Source organism: Olea europaea, chromosome 11 (genome assembly GCF_002742605.1).
Source record: "Olea europaea var. sylvestris chromosome 11, O_europaea_v1, whole genome shotgun sequence".
In the NCBI taxonomy this organism is placed as follows: domain Eukaryota; kingdom Viridiplantae; phylum Streptophyta; class Magnoliopsida; order Lamiales; family Oleaceae; genus Olea; species Olea europaea.
In genome coordinates this window covers 2,278,955-2,304,391 of record NC_036247.1, presented here as the reverse complement: position 1 = coordinate 2,304,391, position 25,437 = coordinate 2,278,955, and the positions used below count along the sequence as shown (strand labels likewise).

The following is a 25,437-nucleotide window of genomic DNA, read 5'->3' as shown; positions in this document are numbered from 1 at the left end:
GTACAAGTAATAATTGTGATGAAAGAGTTATTGTCCCACAGAGAATAAGGTCTAATTTCAGTGTATTCGATATAATTAAATTCGTGTGATTAACTAAAAGTTGATGTTTGTTTGAATAGCTAATTCAGTTTTATAACTAAAAATTGCAAAATTGATGAGAATTTGTTTTAGAATTTAGATGAGTAAATGTATTGGATTTCCGACACCACTGATCAACTCTTAGTTCTAATTCTCAACCTATGACAATTATCTCAACTCATGCAATTGTGACGATCGATAATTTCACTTTTATTTATTATTCTTTCCAAAAATATAACAAACCTATGATTACCACGAGACGATCCTATTCCTAGTCCGAATTCATATGGCAAACACGCATTGATGTATAGGATTATCACACATGATCGCACACGTCACAAATATTATTCCTAACATTCATTGTACATGCGTTCCAATAACAGTGTTATACCTATCGTGAGTTTTCCAACACTACGAAGAAGCAAATTATTGTCCTAATGGTGCGCAAACATTAAAACAATATAGATATGCATATTAAAGAAACCACAACACAAGAATTAAGATAAAAAAAACTTAAGGTCTTGAATTAAAAACTAAGAGTCAATCAGTTTTGTCATCCATCCAATACAAAGATATTTAGCCTAACATATTAATGTAGGAAAAATAGGAAAAATAAAAGAACGACGTCACTCGAATCATTAAAGTATGAAAAGAATCTGAAATCCTCCACTTTATGCCTTCAATTCCGGATCCAAGTGATGAAGTCTTGTCCTTCAATGTATATCCCGCTCTCTTTTTCCTCTTTATCGGCTTCCAAGATGATAAAAATTAGGTTACTCGTATTTTTGTCGACTTTTGGTATAAATATCATGTAAAGAATTGCAAACCAAGACTTTCCAAAACAAAATAAGGAAACAGAATTTTTTTGTCGGAATTGAACCATGTGTACGCATGGTTCATTTGGTGCGTACACATAATAGGTTCAATTGAGCTTCGAAAGTTAAATTTTCCAATCGTGCGTACGCAAGACCTGCAAGCCTATGCATATGCACGGTTCAATTATTTTAGGGGTCAATTTGCAATTTGGTTCCTAAACTTTCTGAAGTGTGTTTTGGTCCTTTCCCAAAATTTCTTGTCCCATTAGCTTTTCTTCAACTCCAATTGATTCTTGGTGTTCTCAACTCATCGTTCTTTGGTCCAATTCAACTTTTGGATTATTGCATTCTAGTCCCCAAACTTTGCCCTTGATGTAATTGAGTTGTTTTTCCCGCTTATTTTCTTTTCTCATATCTTCCATTGATTGTAACCTACACACAATATATACATAGGGTTAAGCCATATTCCATCAAATTCATTAACAAATACTCAATTTTAATAGTCTAAATAAGTGTATAAAATACACTTATCGGGATCAATGCCATTTATCATAACCTATTTCACATAAGATGAAAAAATATTGAGCATGTGTCATTTCAAAATTTATACAACTAACCAAATGATTACATAACAATTTAGATGTATTTAAAACCTTACATTCTCATTACCAAACACTTGGTCCTCAAACATTACCATCAAAGGATGTTTGTGCACAGTCCAATTTCATAATGCGTGGATATTTCTTATAAATTCTTGTGGCCACATTCCCCTCAAGTGCAAGTATGCACTCATACAGCCACACCTGGAAAGCCACTAAAAAACCTGTCAATCTGTAGTGACTAGTTTGTTTTGATAGTCCCTTTCTTAGTGACGATAAGGTGGTCTCAAACAAATATCTAATCCAAGGAAATGTTTCAAGAGTGGCAAAATTGTCTACAAATGCAAATATATATTGATCCACCACTTTCAGGTAGGATGTAACAAATAAATATGAGGTGATGAGATAGATAATTCCAATCTTAACAACATCAAGATCTAGTGCATCATCTAGTGAAATAAAAACCCTCTTGACATCTTCACTTGTAACAAATTTTAAGTCCTTAAAATATGTGTCCTTCACTGAAGACGATTTCTCATCTAACATCGATCGACCATCGACCCCATCATACCTTAATCCCGTAATAAAACAAAATTCAGCAATTGAAAATCGAATATATCTCCCATTCAGGTTAAACCACATCTCCTGCTTGTTCGGTTGCTTAACTTCTCGTAGTAAAACTTGGTGAATCAATTGTGGCTGCACAACTATCTCCCTACAATGCATGTAGTAGGAGAAACATGTGTTTTCTAGAATATCCCTCTGGGTAACATCAAATTTCATCACAAAGTGCGTAATGACACTCTGTATTGGTGTTGTGGTGATCTTCCCAGAAAACCAATTCCTTGGTTTTATTATATATTTCCAGTCATGCACAATCATAATGTCAAAAATATTACTGTGACCAACACATACATATTCAGATCATAAATAGTTGGTCACAAAATTTCCAAAATCATAACACTAAGAAGTATAAAGTCACAACACTTATTTCATTCACAAACAATCCAACACCTCTTAGAAAACACATTTAATTAAAATAAATAGTAATTGATCACATGGTACATAAAATAAGTCACAAACCCTTCAAATTACAAAATATCTAAAACAGGTCACAAAATGATATTTCCTTCACAAAATACCCAAATCAGGTCACAAACTACACAAATAATAGGTCACAAATTTTAGAAGTCACAGAATCGGAGCTCACCTTCTTCATGGGTTTCCCGCTAGAGGCCGACATTTTAACTCTTTTTATTGAAAAAGAATCTCCTCCAACATATTTCATCTTTCCTTTATCCTTCTCCATTACTTTCGCACGAACACTACGAGTTTTTGTCATTTCAAACACTACTATGCTTGGAACTAAAATGTAATATGAATATTTCTTTGATAAACAAAGATCTATTGTGCGGTCGGTAGCAGTAGAGAAATAGAGTGAGACGTTTCTTCATTGTATTAGAGAGAGAGAGAGATTCGTAGTTCCCGTATTCTCGATATTGAGAGAGAGCGACGTGATTTCTGCACCGCACCGCACCGCACTGTAGAGAGAGAGAAAGGTGGTTTATGTTAAAAAGAGACGGACGTGAGTTGAATGATGGGTGATTACGTGCAGAGATACGTGATATGAAAATTTTTGTAATTGAAATATGGACGGTTCAGATTGCATCACGTAAACTGTGTAATTAACTTATTTTTATTAATTTTAAAATAAATAATTAACACCTGACTTTAGAAGATTAAACCTAATCACCCTAGTTTTGAAATGTAAAGTTCATAAGTAGGGTTTTGCGTTATTTTACCAAAAATAAATAAGCATCGGCAAAAGAACCATGAAGTGAACCAAGATGAACATCTGGCCCTGGCCAGGTTCAAATTAATAACCCAGTCTACATGATTGGGCTGGCCCGTTTAAACCTTAAGTAAGACTAATGGGAAAAATATTTTTATTATTTTTAGTGAAAATTACAGATTCTAATAGATTAAAAATCATCATTTCATAAATAAGATGTCATGTTTAATATTTCACAAATCAGAATTTTTTTTAATTAATTAATATATTTAAAAATTAGTCTAATAGATAATAATTTCAAACCCTAATTATTCTCCACTTTCATTTCCCCCCACTCCCCGATTCTCTCTCTATCACGTCTCTCTCTCTTTCTCAATTGCCCAGCGACTGGAGAATCAAAGAGAGAGAGAGCTTCTCCATTGCAGCGTCACCGACCAATGGAGGTGCTGCTCCGTTGCAGCATCGACGAACTGGTGGCGATCTGAGAAGATCTCACAATCGGAGGAACTGCCCATTGCGATCTGTGGTGGTTGGGATGGTGTGTGCGCGACGACGGTGTGTATGTGCGTGGGTGTGGTGGTGTGTGCGGCGATGGGGATTTTGTGTGAGACAACGGTGACGGTGTGTGGTGGCGTGATGGTGGATCTGGTGAGTGCTCAGGTGCAGTGGTGTTTGGAGTGGTGGTCGACGGTAAGGGTCATGGTGGTGGAGATGGTGAGATGTTGGTGGTTGCAGGTTGTGGTGGTGCTGTTGGCGTTCAGAGAGATGATGATGTTGGTCGTGGTCATGGTGGTAGGGCGATGATTTTGGGCGGTTGCGGTTTGTTCATTTTTATTAGATCTGGCGACAGAGTGGGTTTCGATGGTAGTAAAGGAGGTGGTGCTGGCTGCGGTGGCAGCGATGTTGGTTGTGCTGAAAATTGTGACCGTGACTCCCAATTGTGACTCGAAATTGGATCTGACTTGAACATTGTGATTGTGACTCCCAATTATAACTCACAAGTTGGGAGTCACAGTTGGTCGTGGCGGTGGTTGTGGCGATTAGTTGATTTGTAACTCACAATTAAATACGTGACCTGAAAATTGTCACAAATTATTTGGTTGATTGTGATCATTAAATTGGTTAATCTGCGACCAATGAAAAAGATAAATTGTGACCGAAAAATAAGGTGTGACCTAATAAATTGTTAATCTGTGACCAATAATTTGATAATTTGTGACTGTATAATAAGTTTTGACTTGTAACATTTGTGATTTGTGACCAATAAATAAATCGTAACTTATAAATTTTTCGATTTGTGATCGATGAACAAACTGTGACCTATAAAATTTTTGAATTGTAATCGTAAAATAATTTGTGATATAAAATTTCTTATTTGTGACCAAAAATAATAAGTGACAAATTAAATCTTTAATTTGAAACCAAATTATATAAATTTGTGACCAAATTATATAAATTTGTGACTTAAATATATTTATTTTCTAAAATAATTAATTAATTAATTTAATTATAAATAATTTTTAATAAAAATCTGATATTTGAAATTTGAAACTTGTTTTCTTGTTTTTGAACTATAACATAATTAATCTCTTACTTATGAAATTTTCCCTTATTTTTATCATTACAAGGTAATTTAGGTATGACATTTTATTTTCTAAAAGGACATTTAAAACAAGAACAGAAAGAAATTGCTCATTGAAATGTAACATAATTAATCTCTTACTTATGAAATTTTCCCTTATTTTATCATTACAAGGTAATTTAGGTATGACATTTTATTTTCTGAAAGGACATTTAAAACAAGAACATAAAGAAATTGCTCAAAACAAATTCTAGGAGTATCTATAATTTAGAAATTTTATAAATTCAAATTGACAAAAAATGTAATGTTTTCTTTTAGTTTCATGCCACTTATAAAAAAAAATACAAATTTGAGCTAAATTGTATTCATTATTACTCAAAGAAAAATGATAACAAATGTAGTAGGAGAAAAAAAATCGTAAAAAGTGAATTCTCTTTTAGTCTCTTAGACTTCTTTCTACAGTGTATGCTATGTCTTTTCTTGTACTCAGGGTCTTTAAAACATATATTATAATGTTGCATTTTATCTTAATGGACAGGTTTTTTATTAAGTCTAGATTCTTCTTAATATTTGACTTGAGCCTCTTACTGCAATCCTATCAAACTTCGACCAATCTATACCGTATCCTTATGTGGATCGACTAACCAACACTATATATAGTTGATGTGGGAATTTATTCACTTTTCCAGCAACAATCACTATTCATATTAAACAAGATACCGAATTGTGTCCCGATAAAACCCTCGTAACAATCGAGTCAAGAATGGATTGACAATATTTGGACAAAAAGTAGTGAGGGTATGGGCTTGGGTTTTGCCATGCCATTGCAGATTTCTACTCAAATAAATTATTGAGCCCTAGTACCTTTTATATTCGCACCACTACCGGAAGGAAAACCATAAAAAATAATTTCTTTGATGACCAAATAGTCTTCAAAAGGGCAAAACAAGAAGATAATTTTTATCGGAGTACAGTCCTAGCAAGCACGAAAATGTACTCTCTTGAGTCTGAGGACATCAAAAGGTAAACTTTTAATCTGTCTTCCTCTCATGAGTATTGCTAAAGTGAATACTATGTATTATTTAACAGAATTGCTTATTGAATATTGTCCAGTGCAATCGAGTCGAACATACTACATATTTATTGTACTGATATGAAAGAATTGAATTTGGGGAATGATTTGTAGGTCAAATTGTGAACTGAGATCGTGGACTGCTGGAGTAGAGAACTTGCAGACGCATCTACTACTACTTTTTATTTTCCCGCAGTTGCTGGTGAGTGATGTTTCGGCTCCTTCAACATTTTTGTTCGAGTGTTTTGAAGTGTAAAAAGTGAATAGACGATGAAGTTAAACTACAAGTTGAAATTAAAAATGCATAAAGCTTGAAAGCAACGAGATCAAACTTCAATTACCTGAAGAATATTTTCAAATTTGCCTTTTTGACTAATAAAATTCAATTTTTGGAAAAAGTAATTTAAACATGTCCAGAATTCATATAATCTACTTTAATCAATTAAACTCATTCTTGTGTGGAGATAGCTAATTCTCAAGCATTTAAGCCCCTATTTGGTCGGTGTTATTTAAAATCAAAAGTTTAATATATTTTAATTAAAAATTAATAAAATATGTGATTAAAGTCTAAAGATATTATGAATACATGGTGTGATTAAATTAACTGTTAGTTTGACTTAATTTTTTATAAAAATTTTAAATATCACCAAACAGGAACCTATTTTTTTAACGGAGATTTTGCTGTTTTGAATTATGAATTGCTGATAAATGAAGAATGTCCTTTTTTTAGTTTGCTACAACCATTTTAGATCTCTGTAAGATACTTTTTTTTTTTTTTTTCGTTATTCCCTTCTTTGCAAGGGGGGAAATAATTATTTAAATTCTGAAAAATATGAAATGCCAGAATCTCATTGCTTTTATTATGGTTTAATAAAAACATCCTCAAAAAACCAAAAAGATTTACATTTTCCCTATGCAGCAAAAATTACAAAATTGCAAAACATCAGGCCAGGCTGATAGAATTCCTTAAGGAGAAACAAATGGTTATACTGAACGCAACCTAATTCATGAATTTTCTGCAGTTTTGAGCTTTACACAGACAAGGGACTTTGAATTCCTCGGCCTCGTCGGGATCAAACAAATAATCATACCTGTAACAAAATCAACAGAAATTGTAAGAAAACTATTTTGCATTAAATAGCTATCAATGGATGCGCACACGAGAAGAGAGACATACGTTAATTCATCGCCAGCAGACACATTTGTCTTGGCAATAAGAACAATCCGGCTTTCATCGTCGCCTACACTCATGATCCTTGCATAGCAGTTGGGCATGCACTGAGGAAAAACAAATCGACAACAGTTATGGAATCCCAACTCGCCACAAAATCACAAAAAAATTTGTAGATAAAATGACAAAAAACATAAGAATTCTAGATGGAAAAGTAAGATGATTCATCTTTCCTACTATCTCGAAAAGATGAACGCAAAGATTCATCTTGATCAAGATTTCTACTTCCAGATGCCAAGTTCTTGGGAATTGAACTGTATTTGTAATGCAAAATAGACCTGTATTGGCAATACTTACTGAATGGTTGATCAATCGAGCAATATTTCCTGCATCTGTGGCATCCACCACAACTTCTTCACTGATTTTGAATAGCTGTGCATGACATTTTCACCGCTTAAGAAACGACTCGGGTGAAAGGGGGGAAGGGGGGGGAGGTTCCAATTTAGTTTCAGAAAAATTCGTCTCACATAGCAGTCTTTGCCCTCTCTTCGATAGCGTGCTTCTCTAAGATCTGCAACACTGCGCCTAACCTGTTCCCCACGATATTCCACAACCTGGCCAAAACCAAATAGTCCAATATGGACATGCATAAAATTTCTCCTCAAGTGATAAACTTAAGAGGCAAAAGATTTTCTTTTTGAATTTTCTACACCGTCTAAAAAGAGATAGTTACAAGCAATTACCATTTCCCCTTCTAGGATGTTTCTCCGTGCAAAAAGGCCCCATCCATGTATTTCAGATCTACCAAAGCACACCCGATCCTTTTCTGTTCTCTGGAGTAACATGTACAATTAGGAAGTGAGATATTCAGCTCCTTAACCAACCATGACTACCAACTGAACATGATTAATAAAATAATACCTGTAAATGGCGCAGTCGTTCTTTGAAGGTAGAGAAGGTCTTAGGCTCCTCTACTTTCTGTTTCAGTACGGAAAAAATCAGGATTTTAGTTTTTGCTTTACTGGGGTTACAAAATAAATAAGAATTTGCATAGGATTTCCAGGTCTATTTTCAAAATAATAGATCAAAGCACAAGCGAAAATGAAAACATATTTAACTTTATCAAGAAAAGAAGGGGAAAAAAAGATAAGTATGAAAAGAAGTTTACTCTGTTTGCATTCAAGGTTTGAATTGCACTTATAGAATGATGACGAGGTCCCATAATTTGGTGGGCAATGGCCTCCTCTCTTATCAGCTGGAAAACAGATGGCACGGGAAAGATAAAGTGATTTAGAGCCAATACTACAAGTAAATTTACATTTGCCTGAAAATTATTAAATTGGAACCGACAGAATGTTTATTAGCACTGTTACTTTTTTCAGTAATATATATAGAGAGGTTTTTATATGCCGTCTATTTGTTTCTAGCGCATACCCTGTTTGATGTTTTGAAGACCCGACACCTTGACGAGGAGAATGGATCGACCTCATCAAACTCAACTATTGGAGCTTCCTGGTGTTTCAACCAGCTTGATGAAATAAGCCTCGCACCAGTGTGCCTTTGGTTTTGATGAAGGCTTTTAGTTGAGAAAGTCCCTTTAGGAGTCTCTATGATTAGAACTGTATCTGGATTTGGAGCCCTTCACAAAGCACATAACCCAAAATATTAAGCAACATGATGTTTCCCTAAAGGGCATAGTTTAATTTTCACATGCCCGCCAACCCCTTAGAAAAGAAGATACTGAGCATATTTCACTGGGCTTAAATGATTTACTTACAAGTAAATTTACTAATAAGTTTTCAAGTAATTTTTTTAATGGTCAAAGTTAGAAAAAAGTAACTTATTTTGACAGTAAGGCCAAAAAGAGCAAGTTATCCAAACATTTCTGGAAAAAAATTTGTTTTTGTGCAACCATAATGCTAACTGTAATACCAAATTCTAAGGAGCAATACCTGTGATAGGCACAGTATGAAACCATTTTCGTGATCTGCTTCCCATTCTTTTCCAGGCAATGCAACTGTAGTTTAAAAAAACATTTAAAATAAAGCAATGACCTCAAGTAATACACATGCGCGCACACATCAGAACCTAGAAGGAAAATACATAGTTGTCTTGGCTTGTTTTAAGTTGCAAAATTTGGATTAGTGTAAATCATATGACCAAACATTCTGACAATAAGTTTGCACTAACATCAGATATTAAGTAACGCTGTTAATCACTTAAGTTGTAGAGAAGTTTCATCTTAATTACCCAGCTTAATACTGTTTCAAAGTAGTCACTGATGTTCACTTTTTGTTTTCGTTTCAAGGAAGCCACATAGTTAGCATCCAATGGTTCTTTAAATGAAAAAGATTGTGTGGAAGACCTCCACGTAGTTGCCACGCAGCCACGCTAGATTGTGGTCTTTCATAGTTGATATTCTGTCTCAAATTAACCGATTTGAACCAAGTGACCAAACTAAAACTAAAAGAAAACTTCAGTGACCACTTTGAAACAACATAATTTTGGTGACTAACATAAAACTTCGATATAAAATTGAGTGACTAACAGTCTTTTTAACCCTTAGATTTTCACACTAGAGGTAGAAGTGATAGTAAACAACTAACCAAAAATACTAGGCAGCATATTATCAACAGACATGTGAGTCACACAAGAAAATGTTTAAGATATAAAATTGAACAGTGAGAATGATTTATTGTTACCCGTCATTGACTAAAATGAGGCCATTCTATAACACAAACTTGAAGAATATGAATAATAATAAATTAGTCAACGAAGCCATCCTCACCTCCATACGATAACCAGCCCTCGATGCACACATTGCATGGTAATAGGTGGAACACTTGCAACACTGTGTGCAGGAACCATGGATTTGCTTGCAAACTACACAAATCTGAAATTTAAAAGTCAGCGCAAAATTCAATTGGACAACAGATGCAGGTTAATATAACATCAACAGAATTATTTCTTTTCAGATTCTAAGGCCAACCTCCAATAAAAAACTACATATAATACAAACATTATAAAAATGAAATCATTCCATTTTTGAGTCACATGATAACAATGAATACAGGACGACGCTACCTTCACAAAAGAGCTGGAAGGAATTCTCAAGATTCCGAGGGCAGGTTCCATCTTTTCATCACTTGCAAAAGAAACTTCAGGTTGAAACCAAGCACAAGTAACATGAACCCATAATGGCTTAACATTCGTAGGCTTCAGTGCACCCCCTATATTACACAACACAGAGTTAAAAGCTAGTCCAGAGGAACGAAAACATGCTTCATCTAATATTATACGTCAGCAATAATTGGGTATTTTCCAAACTATAAGAAATTCATTCCAAATTATAGAATAGTGACTTTTGCAAAGCAACAACAGCACTCAGTTTCAAATAAACTATTCATAGTTCAGTTCAGAGGTTCTTTTCTGTATCAAATGTATCATCTTGCCTTGCTTTTGGCCTGTAATCTACAACAATTATACAGGGATAAAAGCACTGTTCAGCACATTTGGAACAGAAAAAACACAAACCTAAGTACCCACACTTTAACCTATATGATAAGAGTATCTCAGTACCAGAATAATTTCTCTTGCTTTTCTTTTATTTCCCTTCTAATTTTTCCTTTCTAAGCTGAAGAGCTTGAAGGTTGCAATTAACTTCTTCCACCAACTCAAAATTCATCAAAATTTTACAACATAAAGAAAAGGGAATTAATGGAATCTACAGCATATCAATCTATGTAATACAGCGATGAAGGGAAGGCTGAGGAAAACATTATGGAAGCTGTTCTATTGCAAAACCAGACAAATAAAGTAGGACCATCAAGACTTATAAGATAGTTAAGTCACAAAATATTCATGCCTTTCACAGGACAGAGGCAGCACTCCCGCTCAATATTAGGTGTCTCACAGGCTCTACAGACCCATGAAGTAAAATCACGAACATGTCTTGCTCCATAGCATTCTTGATGCACAGCTATTTGACATCTGCGAGTAACAACGTATAATCAGTACTCTATCTGTGGATTTTTTCCTATTTATAAACAATGTCTAACCAAAAACAATTTAAGACATAATCAACTAATTTTTAATTTAGCTAGAAAGATATTTCATGATTTGTACAATAAATGGAGAAAATCCCATGAAGTTCCTGCTCCTGACAAATATCTCTAGCTTAAAAACAACCTTTAAGGGATAGTAAGAAACCAGGAAAGAAAAAAGTTAAGCAATGAAATGTATTCTCACTCTGTTTCTTCTGGAAGAACAATTAATCATTTAGTTACTTGATATTAGTAGATGTGAAATGTTATGGAAGCTGAGGGCTAAAGAAAACATTTGCTATTGGTCAATAAAAAAATGCTAGATCAGCCTAGATGCCCTCAGCACGGAGAGGTGAGATGGGGTACCAACCCACATGTTGATACATGCACTATAATAATAAAACTTGTCTTTAACTGGGAATGTTTTTGAAGTTTATATTTGATAATACCTATTGCATATTATAATCTTGTTGTAGTCCCAATCTTCGACCCATCGACACACTGCACACCTTTCTGTTGTCCACTTGGTCCTGACAGGCTCATATTTTTCTAACACATTAAAGAACTGCAAAGTCAGTGTATTTCATTCATGCTGCCATAGATGTAGCAACATGAAACATCTCCCCAAATTTCAAGGTTTCAAGGGTTAGAAAATGACCTTGTAGGAAAGTAAGCAACTTCTGCTTCCGTACTTTGATAGAAGGACGTTTAAGGGCTTTGGTAGGAACAACACTACGAGAATGATATTCAGCCATCTCCAGCATCTGTTAGGCCAAAAAATTCTTTTAGATGTATACATCTTTCCTCAATACAGAATCACGAACATTTACAAGATATATATACACACACACCAAGATATCAAGTTAAAAGTAATAAAGCAAAAGGTCAGATTCAAGTACAAACCCATTGTTCAAGAGGTATTAAGGAACCTTTTACCCTGACACAAGCCTTCCAGTTTTTGGATTTAGACCCCGTATGTCGTCCCCATACACTGAGTGGCTGTTTTTCCGTTCCACAATACCCACACTTGCAAACAACTCTGCAACAATGTGGGGGGAATAATGGTTAAAAAAAACTAAATAATTGATGCCAGCAAATGTAAAACACCCGTGAATACTTGTAAATATAGCCAGAAGCCTTGGGTGTTAATGCTTACAGATGAAGACTGGGAAAATAAATTCCATCAATGCCAGAGCACACAACAGCAACCTTGTTAGGCAGTACAAAATTACCATTCTTTTTGTTTTCTCTGCATCAAGAAATTGCACTCTTATTAGATATTTTGGAAGTAACACATCAATTTTCTGGTGAATAACGAATAAACGTTTTCAAGCTAAATGAATAAACTACTTACTTAGCTTTAGTCTGTTTGTCATCTGAATCAGATAATTCAAAATTGAACCTTGCTTTGCATTCAGGGCAATAATAATCACTGGTTCCCAGATCCTAGCACAGAGGAAACATTTTATGACCAAACAAATTTAATTTATATACTCTACATAGATTTATATGTAGGCATACATATGATGAGGGGGGGAAATGGAAATGGGGCATGAGAAGACCTCAAAATCATTTCTTGAGAATTTGTCACACTCTGCATGGACCCAAACTTTACATCCATTACAGCGCACCTAATTCAATGAAACTTATTATAACAAAAATGTCGCAAGTGTAAGAGACATATATACTGGAGAAATCAAAAAGAAGGAAAGAAGAAAAGATTATCCCACCCAAGTTCTGCTATCAGATTGGTTCTTAATCTCTTTGCATATGCCACAATAATGTTTCATTTTTTTCAACTGAAACAGATAACAAGCAATCATTAGTACACAAAGGTTTCCAACATGGAAAAAAAGTTCTAGGCAAATCAAGTAACAAACCCTTGCACAAGAAGTACACAAACGATTGGTTCCTGCAGCTCGATCATTCAGTATCCTAGACACATTAGAAGGCATGCTCAAGCCGCAGGCTTCACATGATTGTGTCCCTGTCTTTCTAAATGCTTCCTGCACAAGGAAATAAATTTAATCATTTCCAATGCCAAGAAAGTTATCCTTCTATTTGATTATACAAAATTTGATGTAAAGGAAAGTTGAAAATGATAAGTTTTCGATAGGGGTAGGAAACTGTAATTCATGTTTCATAAGCAAATCATAGCATCATTTTGTTCAAAACTTTCACCAAGAAGCATCAGAAAACAATATAGAAGTTACTGGTAAACCCTGTTACAAATCCATGTTCCAACAAGAGAAATAAATAAACCCATTAATGACCTGTTTTGGAGAGTTGCAACTTTGATCCTGATTGGAATCAGAAACCTCAACAACTCCTCTTGTAAAAGAATGGAAGTAAACCAAGTTGCCAGCTGCTGCATTAATTTCGACCATCAACATCTCATTGAAGCCACTTTCAGCCAAAAATGCCTCCTCAATGGCAGAACGGAGATCACTAGGCTTGCTATCATTCAATTCAGTCTGCCCCTGAAACCTATACCAATCAAGTTTCAACGTGATCCCAACTTCACTAACCCATCAAATTTAATAAAAGAACCAAAACAAGAAAAATAACAAACAAACTTCAATAAGCACCTGTCTACATAGTCTATAAATGGAAATATCATGCCACGCTTAATCCAAGCATAATCCTGTTCATAACAGGAACAAAAACTTATTTAAGGCCAACATAAACCTCAGTTAAATGCATTACATTGGGCAAAGAAACTTGTGATAGAAAATAGTATGTATTACCCTTTGTGTTCCATTCCCAGAGTAACCAAAAAACATTACACAAACTGCACCAGCAACCCGAAAATTTAAAACTTGATGGGGAACTTGCTTCTGATTAAGCACAATGGCGGGCCAAGCAGGGCATTGCTTCCCAGTTATAGCCCAAACTATATCACCATCGGAAAAATCCTCGGGACGGTATAATTTAGCAATGCCACTTAAATCTAAACCCTCCTCCAACTCCTCATCATCCACAAACTGGTCGTATAATGTTGTCACCGAGCTCAGCGAACTAGAATTCGTCCTAAAGTCAAGACTTTTCAACCCATCGGACCTCAATTCCTCTATCTCATTCTCTGACAATGGAGAGAATCTCCGACATTGGTACCGAATCTTGTCCTCATTTCGCTTCTTATTAGTTGCAACACCACCCGACATTCTTGGGGTTTTGAAGTTGAATTTATCCTTTTCTTTAATTGGCGTCGATTCCTGGCCGGAAATCGAGTCTTTTACTGTACTTTTACTCTTTTCTTTCTTCCAATCATCAAGGATTGAATCATTGAATCGAGAAGGAAGCGCTTGAACCCGTCCCCTGGAAGTTCTCACCAGTGGCGGCCGTGCAGGCTCTTTCTGTTTCGGCTCTCGGCTGTTGGGGTAACAAGAAGTCTCCGTACATAATGACGCCGCCGCAGTGGCGGGGGAGGAAGAGACGATTCGCTGAATTCCATAGCTATTGAACGGAATTATGCCGGAGGCAGCCTCCCCAAGAAGGTGTAATGGGTAATACCCGTTGGCAGATTTCCGTTTCTTTCGATTCCCCGATGATGATTCATCATCCTCACCCCCCGAGTCGCCGACTCGGCAACGTTTCAAACTAGGCATTACAGATTTCAAGTTTTTCTTAATGATCATCCTCCTCTCAAACACCCAATTTCACTCCCTGCGAAACCCTAATTTCTCAATTCAATAATCTCCTAACACCGCAGGCAAAAATAAATTTAAAAGAACAAAAACCAATCCACATGCAAATCAGAGAAAAATTCGGCCCCAAAATCAAGAATTGATTTTTAACGCTGGAGAATAACAAAAATTGTTTAAAAGAGAGGGGGAAAAAAGCCAATTTCGATATTCAGAAAAGGGTATGGGAATAGGGATCTCTGTTTCAAGAGCTCTCTTTCTCTCTCTAAAAGCTCTGTGACTCGATGAGAGAGATAGACACACACAATTATATATAATATGTAATATGTATATGTGTATGTATATATATTGCAGCCTATGCGGAAGTGTGATACCTTGCATGTGAATATAATAAAAATTTAAGTAAAAATGGGAGTCCAATTTTGGTGCGGAATTTAGTTTTCTTTCGGAAAGATTGATGTATAGAAACAGCGGATGTGTATGTATAGGCAGCGATAGAAAGGTAAATGAGTCGAGAAGAGGATGGAATACGATAGAAAATTTTACACGCTTAATGCTAAATTGCACCAAACGTGTTGAGCACCCAATGTAGGCATGGTGGCAATTTACAGACATGGCATTCGAAGCAAAGCATTCTGGTTTTTAGAGGTCGTTCAATATTTTTATTTTTATTTTGTTTTTGCAGAGGTTGGCTGGAGAAAAGTGGGCTCCATGAAACTTGGGAGGAAAAATTGTTATGAATAAATAAATTTTCTTTAGTTTTTCTCTGCCATTTCATGTAATTTTATGAAATTTAATAAGAATCGCAACAAATCAACAGAGAGTGAATAAAAGAAAATCGAATCAAATGTTTTGCAAAAAAAAAAATAATAATAATAATAACTCGAATTGGTCAAGAAATGGGGACCAAAAGTGATTTGTACAACGGAAATTGCTTTGGATGTTATGCTGAATGTTTAGATTTGAGTTGGGATTTTAGAGGTGTAGGCAGAATTGGATTAATAGAATTTTATGAAATTTAATAAGAATCGCAACAAATCAACAGAGAGTGAATAAAAGAAAATCGAATCAAATGTTTTGCAAAAAAAATAATAATAATAATAATAACTCGAATTGGTCAAGAAATGGGGACCAAAAGTGATTTGTACAACGGAAATTGCTTTGGATGTTATGCTGAATGTTTAGATTTGAGTTGGGATTTTAGAGGTGTAGGCAGAATTGGATTAATACATGAAGAGATTATGTATTTTAGATTACAAAAAATAAAAGTTGTATGTAGCATGTACCTTTTGAGACATTGATTACGGATCAATTCGGCCATTCGACTGACTTTCCCCCGTCGGGAGGCGAGAAAAAAATGGCACTGTAGGGGTGGTAAATGATGGTTTAGTTGTTCAAACTGGCTTCCGGGATGGCTGCAGGGTTGTCAATGGTGGGTGGCTGCGGCTGGGGGACCGGTAATAGGAGAGGCAGGGAAGCTTCTTGCTTTGTGGATGGTGGAGGCGGGGTAGGTGAAAGCGGCTCCACCTTGGCCGGTGGCGGCACTGACTGGTTGTTCTTATAGGGTAGTAGGACATATCTGAAAGACCCAAAATGGAGTGACCAAATATCATAGTTTGCGGTAGATGTCTAAGGTTGTGAGCGAATTGCATAGAAACCTTAAGTTTTAAGAAATTCTATACCTTAAAATGGTTTTAACTTTTGTTTGTAACTGTTTTCTTTACCCGGTATCGGGATATGGCAAATGAAAAGCAGAAAGGGGTGACTTGAATTTACATTGTTAGACCTCGTATTCCGTTGGTTGAGGAGAGAAGGTATTGGAAGTGCAGCTTTTCAATACCCCACATGTTATTGCCATAGGGGTGGGGTGGGGTGGGGAGGGGGGGCAAATTTGTCTTTATGTGTTTACAAATAGCAACTAGAAATTATACTATTTACTCATTGAGAGAGTGTTTGACATTCAATTTATACACAACCACGACATATGAATACTATGTCGGAGATCGAGAGAGAGAGACAGAGCTGATTGTAGTTTGTTAAGCTTCTTGTTTGCAATGATTAATCTCGTGAACTTCTAGTCCTACAATGCACTTGACTAAATCTCGTACAACTTGTTAAGTCATTCATAGTACACACGACATTCACTAGATGGAAAATGGGAACTTGTACCTAATATGTTGGTATAAAGTTATGAGTCAACTCGTTTTTGCTAGGAAATGTCATATTTTCTCTTAATAATAACATTAATATTGGCTAATTTGGCTTCCAAGGATAGATTTTGCTGCAAACACGAGTATCAGCCAACTCTTTGCTGTACAATCAAACCTCAACAAGTAATTGAAATTATACAACAAATAATCTTAACTTAATTTTTCATTAATCTTGTCCTGTACCGTCCAATCAAGTACATCAGCCATGTTATTAAAGTATGTTCGATGGATCGATATAGTTAAGAATGAAAATGTGTAACTTCAGTAAAAATTCATCCAACTCTCAATCTAAAAATTGTTGATCACCACTTCTCTTCCTGTTTCTCATGCATTGCTCAAAGGGGTTTCTAGACGGGATTCATAAAATCGACATGAAAATTACTCTTAATCTTTATAAAGCAAGCAATATATACACTATTTGAAAACATCATCTACTGAGTAGATCACAGCAACTAAGAAGAGATATCTAGCTTCCAAGCATTAAGTACCAGCTTATCGAGTCAACCACCGAGCCTAATCATTTCATCAACAAACCGGCAAGTATTACCGTTGATTTCTTTCTTTATATCAACAGGTCCATCGATATCTTACTTCACATCATCCGGTTTATTGACTACTTCCTACATTTCTTCTTACTTGTCAAAGAGTTGTCTCTTCTTGCAACCATCTACTTATTCCGTCTTCGCAAATCTTCCACGGATTCTTGGTTGGCTGTCGGCCAGAGCCTTCCTGCAAGCATACTGAATCAAAAAACACCATAAGCATAGTCCAAATTTATAATCTACTTCGGGTGAAAGCATGAGCTCATTAATGAGGTCCATAACTATATAATTTGATGGAAACTACTTACTATTGGAGCATGTTTGCAGTGGTTAAAAGTAAAATCTTGTTTGAGGTCAGATGGTAGCAAAAAGTGTGAAAAATATTATGTGGAAAAAGCATTAGAACTCACCTTGATTTTCCTGCCGAAATTCCTCTTCAACTTCTTACTCCTGTATCTCGAGAGCTTTTCCTTGCGATCTTCAGAAATGCAACTGCTAATAATTTTTGGTTGCCTCGCGAGGCTTATATTACCATTGCCAAGAGTCTGCCATAAAACCTCATTATCAGTGACTCCGTCCTACCCTGTCTAAAAGAGGCCAGAAACATCTAAACATTTTTCAGATCGACTAGGTCATGGAACCATTAATAGCACGGGGCTCATTCACGAACACGTTTATGAAGAACTAATCATTTGATTAAAAAAAATCATTTGTTCCTCAATTTATGTTAAGTAATTAAAACACTAATCTACAACTTTTCTCTAGCTTTTAGCCTTTTATAATTATTATCAGAAGATCTTATCCAGATGATATGTGATATATCTATAAGAAAATGCATATTTATTCAAATTTAGCAGTCTCAGGGCAAGTTGAAAAATGAGTCAACAGACAATAGTAAGAAGAACGCATAGAGTAATCAAACTTGACCTCTATGTCTCCTTCACTGAATGCTCTTCGCATCCCATAAATAGCCTCAAAGTCCATACCCGGAAAATCAAGAAAATTTGGCCACGTTAGAGCCCCATGCATTTGTTCCATCGTCTTTAGACCACTGGAATTAACATTTTTCTGGAAATGACTCTCAGAAAGCAACTTTTCATCAGCAATTGGCTTTTCGTCCGTCTTTAAAGTGGGAACTTTGATATCCAGGACTTCAGAGAGCGGCATTTCTTTTGCATCCTTTTCCAAAAGATCCTTGTTGCATTCATAGAAAACCTCACTGAGGAGTTGCCCATTCTCAATTGACGATTCAATATCCGATACCGACATTGCTTGTGGAGAGATGACATCTTCTCCGCATGAAATCATTGAAAAAACAGCTGTCATTGGATCAAGGTCCATCATCAGCTCTTCGAGTACTGGTTCAGGAGCCTTGAAGAGATCCCCTTCTCCACCAAGGTTGTAATCTGATACAGTAGATGTCTGAATGAGGTTGCCCTGTATGCCCTCCATTAAGATCAAAATTAAAAACTCTGCAGTCTTAAAATGATTTATGCATTTTCTTCTACAAGTAATTAAGAAGGGAAATGAAAAATATTATATCCCTACACATTATTTCTCATAAAGTAAAGATGTCAGTTATGCAAGAAAGATTGTTATTTGAGAGAAAAGAGTAAACTACTTTCCTCCAAGATAAAATGTTGACAGTGTCAATAAAGGATGGGGAAAGGTGCAAACATGAACACGCACGATGGTATGACTTACTCGGTGATCATGTATTCATGTGCAAAGGTTAAAACTTTTAAACGTGTAAAAAAAATTACACAGAAAAGTTCCCACTCGTTTAAAGTTCCACTACTAAGCTAATGCTAAAAGCTGCCTTTACTATCCTTTGAAGTGACAAGGAACTCAACAATCGAGCAAACAAAAAGCCCAAGAGATCAAGATTTTTCTTTTAACGAAAATATGCTTTTCCAATTGGAAATCCCATAAAGATCTCTAGAATAACCACCATGAATGGGTGGGTGGCTAAGCTTTAGCTTTTCTCCCACCTTTCCATCCTAATATCAGTAAGTGCAGAGTGAACCCTCAAGAACGCGACATCAGAATGAACAAGCAAAACAATTCCTGTTAAATTTGAGGTCAGTTACACATATGATATACCCATTTTCGCAATACCGTTTTGCTCAAACAACTTGACACAAAAAAAAAATAAATAAATAAATAAAAGAAAAAAATAAAAGCAAAAGCAAAAGCAAAATAATATCTTGCAACCAAGAATATAAGTAGGTAGAAAGTGGCGGATATGTCTTTTATGTGGAAAAAGATGGAAGTAGAAGAAATAGAAAAGAAGTAAAGAACACGGAATTAATGGTCGCGATAATAGATTTCCCAATTTTTTTCTTCCATAAATAGATACCAAAACATAAAGAAAATTCAAGAACTATCCATAAATAGCCATAGAAAAAATGGAATATTTCAAAGAAAGAATTCAGTTGCCCTTTTTCTTCTTCACTAAAGTCAATCCACAAAGCAGCTAAATGAGAATTCTTGTATCATGTAAACAGTACTCGCCCAGAGAATGTTCAAGCAACAAAAAAGAAATTCAGGTTATAAATAAATAGACCAATGAATTTAAACTAGAGTGCAATATCTTGAAAAATTCTGTTAAATTTAAATGAAACCCAAAAATTGATCATACTATAATTGAGCTTAGAAATAAAAAATTCCATCAAAATTACCAAAATCAGATAAATAAAAAGAACCCAATATGCTGATAAAAAAAGAATACTACCAATGAAGCATTTGGTTTCTGTAAGGAACAGAAATCATCAAACTGCTGAATTTCTTGACGGAGATACGCGAACATTAGCCCAGTTTCTGAACACATTTTTGCTTCTCTTTCTTGTTTCTCTCTCATGACTGAAGACCGACACACATACTCTGTACTTTAGTAACAGTTAGAAAGAGAAGTGCTTTAATGGAAAAGGTCCTTTTTATATATGTGTCAATCAGAGCAGAAAACAGAGAACCAGCAGCAGCTACAGAGCAGTAAAACAAACAGCCATATTTCAAGAAGAGAGAGAGAGAAGTGAGCGTGCGTTTGTGTGTGTGTGAAGGAGGACAGAGAGAGTTGAAAAGGAATCTGATTTTGGCTTGTTCTAAGAAATCCCATCTACGGGAGACAAGTTATACCAATAAATTAATTATTAATAATAATTCAGGTAGTTCTTAAAAAAAAATTAAAATTTTAATAGATTTTAATAAATGTTAACGAAAGGTGAATCCGAAAAGTTGATAAATTATGAATTTCATGATATTTTTAATTAAAAATGAATATCAAACATGGGCGAAAATTTCTTCTAGGCCTACATGTCTAAATTTGACGAGAAGTTAAAGAGACATTATACAAAATTCATTTTCAACCCCACAAATACAATGTACCAATAAAATAGTCTAATGCTTAAATTCAAAATATTTTTTTATTTTATAACCACTTATTCTTCAAAAATTCACTATTACAAAATCTATTTAAAAAAAATGGTGCTCAAATAAATTTAAGCTCTTACTTTTTATTATTGTTTTTGTACATTTGATTGAAGAGGGAATAGGCGAATAGCTCTCTTTAGTCTGTGTTTTTTAAATCCTTTTTTTTTTTTTTTCCATCTTTTTGATCAAGTGCAATAAAGAAAGCTTACTGAATTCAACGCATGTTACGAGAAAGTAAACAATGATATAATCGAGATATTTTGTTTGAATTAAAACAACTGATTTTTGTTAAAGGTCGTTGTCTCATGTTAGTCAAAGTTGTGAATTATATATTACTAATCAACATTTGATTAAAGAAATGATGCAATTTGCAGCAAAAAAACAGTTGATGAAGACATGGGACGAGTCGAGCGCTGGCAGGCTTAATATATACATTCGAGTGGTCGATTTTCTAAGTTGTAACAATTTAGAGTGTGTTTGATTGATATAAAAAATATCACTTAGAAAAGAAAATGCTTTCCTTCTTTTGTCGAAAATAAAAACCACCTCCATCCAAAGAAAATGTTTTCTTTAAAAACAAGGAAAATTAAACATATTTTCAAAAGTGGGAAAATGTTTTTCATGGAAAAAATTAGCAATCAAACACCTCAAGTAGGAATTTGGGTCGAAAACTGATATTTTCCAGAAAAAATAAATGTAATCAAACACGCACTTAGGTATTTTTTTGGAGGATCTTTGATCAATTGTTAATATTAGCTGGAGTGGAATGTAACGTAGTGAACTCGTTGTTTCTCGAGGAGAATAGAAAATGGCTTTAGAATTGTTTTTATTCATGGGACCTTAAATCTTGTCATAGTATTTGTCTTTTGCAATTTTTGAACATAAACCCAGAAGATCAATCATTTCATAATGGGAATCAGAAAATGACCTATTAATTCACATAAACCGTCCATTAGAATGCAAAAATAATTAGGCAGCATAAAATTAAGGACAGACTGGGTACTCGATCGATCTGAACTAAATACTAATCGAGTTTTCATGTGAATTGATTTTATGTGGAATTATTGAATTTTCAGGTAGTCACCGAGAGTCTATGTTCCGTAGCCATCAAAATAGCCTAAAAGAAAGCAATTCATGTTCTATGTACACATCTGTATTTGTGAGTTTGATACTCAGATAATGTTTTATTATATCTTTGTGCGCGAGCCGTTATCGCAATATGAAAACGTGGTGGACTGTTTAGGATCAAATAAAATGGCTTCACATGCATGCTACAACTCGCCATCGAATGTGTTTTGAATTGGCTAGTCCCTCGAGCCTGATATTTCAAAAATGTGACTTTATCAACCACTTATTTCCTCAATTTTTATCAAAATTTATTAAAAATCTGATTTCAACGTACTCTAAACGGGGCTAAGATTCATTGCTTTATTGACATTGGAATGTATTTTATTTTATTAGCAATGACCCCACCTGGTAATGTGATCTTTCCACATTTTAGTGGCAAAATTGGAAAATAGAAGCTTTCTGGGGAGACACTTCCCCCTTCGCATGTGACAGCAATTGCAAGGACCATGCACAAGATAACGTGTCCACCATTCATAGTTCTGAAATTTTGGGGTGAAAAACAAATTGTAATATGTTAATTAAATTGCGTTTATATGTAAATAATATTCTCTGTACTACATTATCGTCCGTAAGACATCTTAGTAGTACATCATTCATTCAGTTTTTCTCTATGAATTTCTACGTTCCTAACAATCCTTTGTAAATATATATTTTGTGAAGTTTGATCACTGATTTTTTTTTACAATTAGGTAAACCTTTGCCCATACGTGTCACACGATTATAGTGAAACCCCAGCATTTTTGTCTCTTCTTTGTATTGAAGGTTGAACCCCAATTTTGAGGGCCCTCACCATCTCGACCTTAGAGTTTTGTGAGGGAGGTAAATAGCTGAATGTGCCACAGTAGACCAGAAAATAAGAGTTGTCTGTATACTGTACCTGCAAGGAGTCCAATTCCATGTATCAGGAATCGAATTCCCACACTCCGACTGTCAACAAGGCGTGAGATAACCTCACTCCTACTCTTTGCACCACTGAACTCTGAGATAACCTCTTCCTTGTATTAATTGCACATTGTATAACTAAGTCCATAGAGAAAATATAGTACCATATGTCCTAACAAAGACGGTGTATGGGGGAAGATTAATAATTGAAACCAAACGTACAAAACGCCAAAAGAAAAGAGTAGCCCCTGAAAGTTAGGCTACAATAATTTTAAAAACAAAGATCTCATTTTCCTAGCCTCTTTCATTCCAAATTAATAAATAATTTCAATTGTTACTCTGCATTTTGTTTGCAGGTACAGAATAAATGCACTAAAACAGAACAAGAAAAAAAATATCACCATCTAAATGGAACTAGACAATAGAGATAAGAATTTCAGGGTCCATAGCCTTTTTGTAGAAAGTGATATGCATGTCGTGTGATTGCACTCAACATGGACATCTTAATTATACGAGCCAGCAGATTAAGTGACTTATTTTACATATGCTTTCCAAATTACTTCTTTTTTGTTAATGAAACACACTCTTTCAGAAGGTAAGTTTTAACTTACTTTCAACAAAACAAACTTTTAAGCATAACCAAATGCCAATAAATGAAAAGTAAAATTACTACTTAATCTTTACACGAGCGCGAAAAGAATTCAAATTATTCTAAATCTTACTTTTAATACTTCTATTAATCGTAAAGCAAACTTCAAAAACAATGCTCAATATTTAGAGCCTGTTTGAGAGTGATTTTGAGAATTGATTTTTTGACCGTTAGGAGAAAAGTAGGGTCCACATGTGAGAGTAGAAGTTAAATATGACGGTTGAAATAGTGAAATAACGGTCAAAAAATCAATTTTTTAGGGATAAAAATCGCTTCCAAATAGGCCCTTAGCGAAGATAGTTGAGTAACTGGAAAATTATAATATACCATTAAATTCACATAGACCAAAGATATTAAAAAGAAGCCTCTCGGGTGGACCAGAAGGGAAAGTTCACAAAAACAAAGCATTCTGAAAGTCAATCGAGAAGCCCAAAAGGATTACAAATAGTTTCTTCTATCGACGGAGGTATCATAACAAGAAGTAACATAACATGCAAAAAAAAAAAGCCATCTCCAGCTCATTAGCAAACTTTTCACCCCTCAAAAGTCCATCTCTGGATTCTGGACAAATTCATAAACTCAAATCAGTTTAGTAAATCACCGTAACTTGGAAAAACACAGTAATGCAAAAGAATGAGAGGAGAAGTGCGAGGTAAGTCATTTATTGTTCACCTCAGCCTTTAACTTCTGTAGCATCTCTTGCTTCTGAATTTCATCACTTGTCGGAAGGCCCAGGGATTTTGGTCGTTGATCAAACTGCAAATAACATTTTAGGATAAACTGAGCTACTTAAAAAGGTTGCCCAAAATTGAGTCACCATTTCAAGGCTGGACAAATATAGTCTCAATTGAGAAACAATCTTCAAAATAGATATCACATTAATATGAGACAAATGAAGTGGTCATGAAAGTAAAAACATAGGTGCAAATGCTGCTATAGCGTACTAGTGCTTGCCATCTTCTTTTCCACAGTAGAACGTGTTTCAGTGTCCAAATTTGAAAGCCAGCTGGTTTCAGGTTCTATTTTCTGTGTATCAATCTCTGGCTCACCCTTCGCCAGATACGTCCACCAGTCCATCTGGCTCTGCTTAGATGGAGGACAGAGACAGTTCTGATCCTCTACAAGAAGTTGGACTATAGTTAGACATTCATTTCCTTCCAAAGAAGAATCCACATACGTTTTGTGATCAATAAATAGACAAATCAAGAATATACATGTGGGTGCGGGTGCGGTGTGGGTGTTTATAATGCATGTATGTATACAATAAGACCTACCTACCTAAGGTCCAGAAGCAATCGTTGACCTTAATAGACTGGAAGAGTTTGCCATGCAAGCAAACAAGCATAAGTTTTACCTTTTGTTCTAAGAGAACAGCACGCGAAGATCCATAAAACAGCACGATACATTAACGTCAATTACTGAGGGATAACCTTTGAGCCCAACTTTAAGATGATTCTTCTCATATTCACACACAAGGAATCTTGACTTTGTTCCAGGAGGTACAGGAACAACAACATTAACCTCTTGCAAAGATTGACCCCAAGAGTACTTATCCATATCGAGACCATTGCCTTTGTTAGGAGGTGCTCATGTACAAAGAACACTTTGTAACCAGTACATCGTGGTCTTCCCTAAACAAGTAGAAGAACGAATGGTTGGTTGCCCCCCAGGGCACATCCAAATTGGCGGAACAATCACATTGGGGGCTCTGGAACCAAGTGTAGGGAGTTCGATTCCTGGTTGGAGCAGCCAAGTGATGTAATAACCAGAGGAAGGGTTGGAAGCAGCTTGGTATGTAGTA

General features: G+C 35.2%; 3 protein-coding genes across 3 annotated transcripts in view; all 3 read right to left on the bottom strand.

The window, feature by feature from the left end:
• Positions 1-6,769: 6,769 nt before the first annotated feature.
• Positions 6,770-15,407, bottom strand: LOC111402942 (histone-lysine N-methyltransferase ATX4-like). The gene is made up of 23 exons (XM_023031273.1): positions 13,900-15,407; positions 13,741-13,796; positions 13,426-13,639; positions 13,033-13,158; positions 12,883-12,951; positions 12,715-12,783; positions 12,507-12,598; positions 12,309-12,401; positions 12,056-12,191; positions 11,811-11,916; positions 11,602-11,701; positions 10,975-11,099; positions 10,194-10,339; positions 9,898-10,002; positions 9,062-9,126; positions 8,544-8,748; positions 8,278-8,364; positions 8,031-8,087; positions 7,853-7,942; positions 7,637-7,723; positions 7,467-7,541; positions 7,116-7,216; positions 6,770-7,029 (listed from the first exon to the last, which is right to left on the bottom strand). The coding sequence occupies exons 1-23, from the start codon at positions 14,788-14,790 to the stop codon at positions 6,939-6,941; spliced, it is 3,186 nt and encodes a 1,061-aa protein (XP_022887041.1). The 5' UTR covers positions 14,791-15,407; the 3' UTR covers positions 6,770-6,938.
• A 1,851-nt stretch (positions 15,408-17,258) lies between these two features.
• LOC111402941 (zinc finger protein CONSTANS-LIKE 16-like) lies at positions 17,259-20,644 on the bottom strand. The gene is made up of 4 exons (XM_023031272.1): positions 20,283-20,644; positions 18,476-18,985; positions 17,959-18,093; positions 17,259-17,746 (listed from the first exon to the last, which is right to left on the bottom strand). Exons 1-4 carry the CDS (start codon positions 20,406-20,408, stop codon positions 17,678-17,680), a joined length of 840 nt encoding a protein of 279 aa, XP_022887040.1. The 5' UTR covers positions 20,409-20,644; the 3' UTR covers positions 17,259-17,677.
• Positions 20,645-24,101: 3,457 nt separating this feature from the next.
• Positions 24,102-25,437, bottom strand: part of LOC111404306 (protein BOBBER 2-like) — a 3,405-nt gene continuing 2,069 nt past the window's right edge. Inside the window, exons 4-8 of the mRNA XM_023033134.1 lie at positions 25,047-25,222; positions 24,915-24,990; positions 24,591-24,754; positions 24,309-24,392; positions 24,102-24,197 (exon numbers count right to left, since the gene is read on the bottom strand). Of these exons, the coding sequence (XP_022888902.1) occupies positions 24,177-24,197; positions 24,309-24,392; positions 24,591-24,754; positions 24,915-24,990; positions 25,047-25,222 (521 nt within the window). The 3' untranslated portion in view covers positions 24,102-24,176. The remainder of the gene's footprint in view (positions 24,198-24,308; positions 24,393-24,590; positions 24,755-24,914; positions 24,991-25,046; positions 25,223-25,437) is intronic.

Excerpts from the sequence above, each read along its gene's own strand:
- LOC111402941 (XM_023031272.1), bottom strand. The coding sequence starts at position 20,408 with ATGAGAGAGAAACAAGAAAGAGAAGCAAAAATGTGTTCAGAAACTGGG. Across the intron at positions 18,986-20,282 it reads AGAAACCAAATGCTTCATTG|GGCAACCTCATTCAGACATC; the intron begins GTAGTATTCTTT and ends GAGGGCATACAG. Across the intron at positions 18,094-18,475 it reads TCAGTGAAGGAGACATAGAG|ACTCTTGGCAATGGTAATAT; the intron begins GTCAAGTTTGAT and ends GTTTTATGGCAG.
- LOC111402942 (XM_023031273.1), bottom strand. The coding sequence starts at position 14,790 with ATGATCATTAAGAAAAACTTGAAATCTGTAATGCCTAGTTTGAAACGT. Across the intron at positions 11,100-11,601 it reads AAGATTATAATATGCAATAG|ATGTCAAATAGCTGTGCATC; the intron begins GTATTATCAAAT and ends TGTTACTCGCAG. Across the intron at positions 8,088-8,277 it reads AAACCTTGAATGCAAACAGA|AAAGTAGAGGAGCCTAAGAC; the intron begins GTAAACTTCTTT and ends GTACTGAAACAG.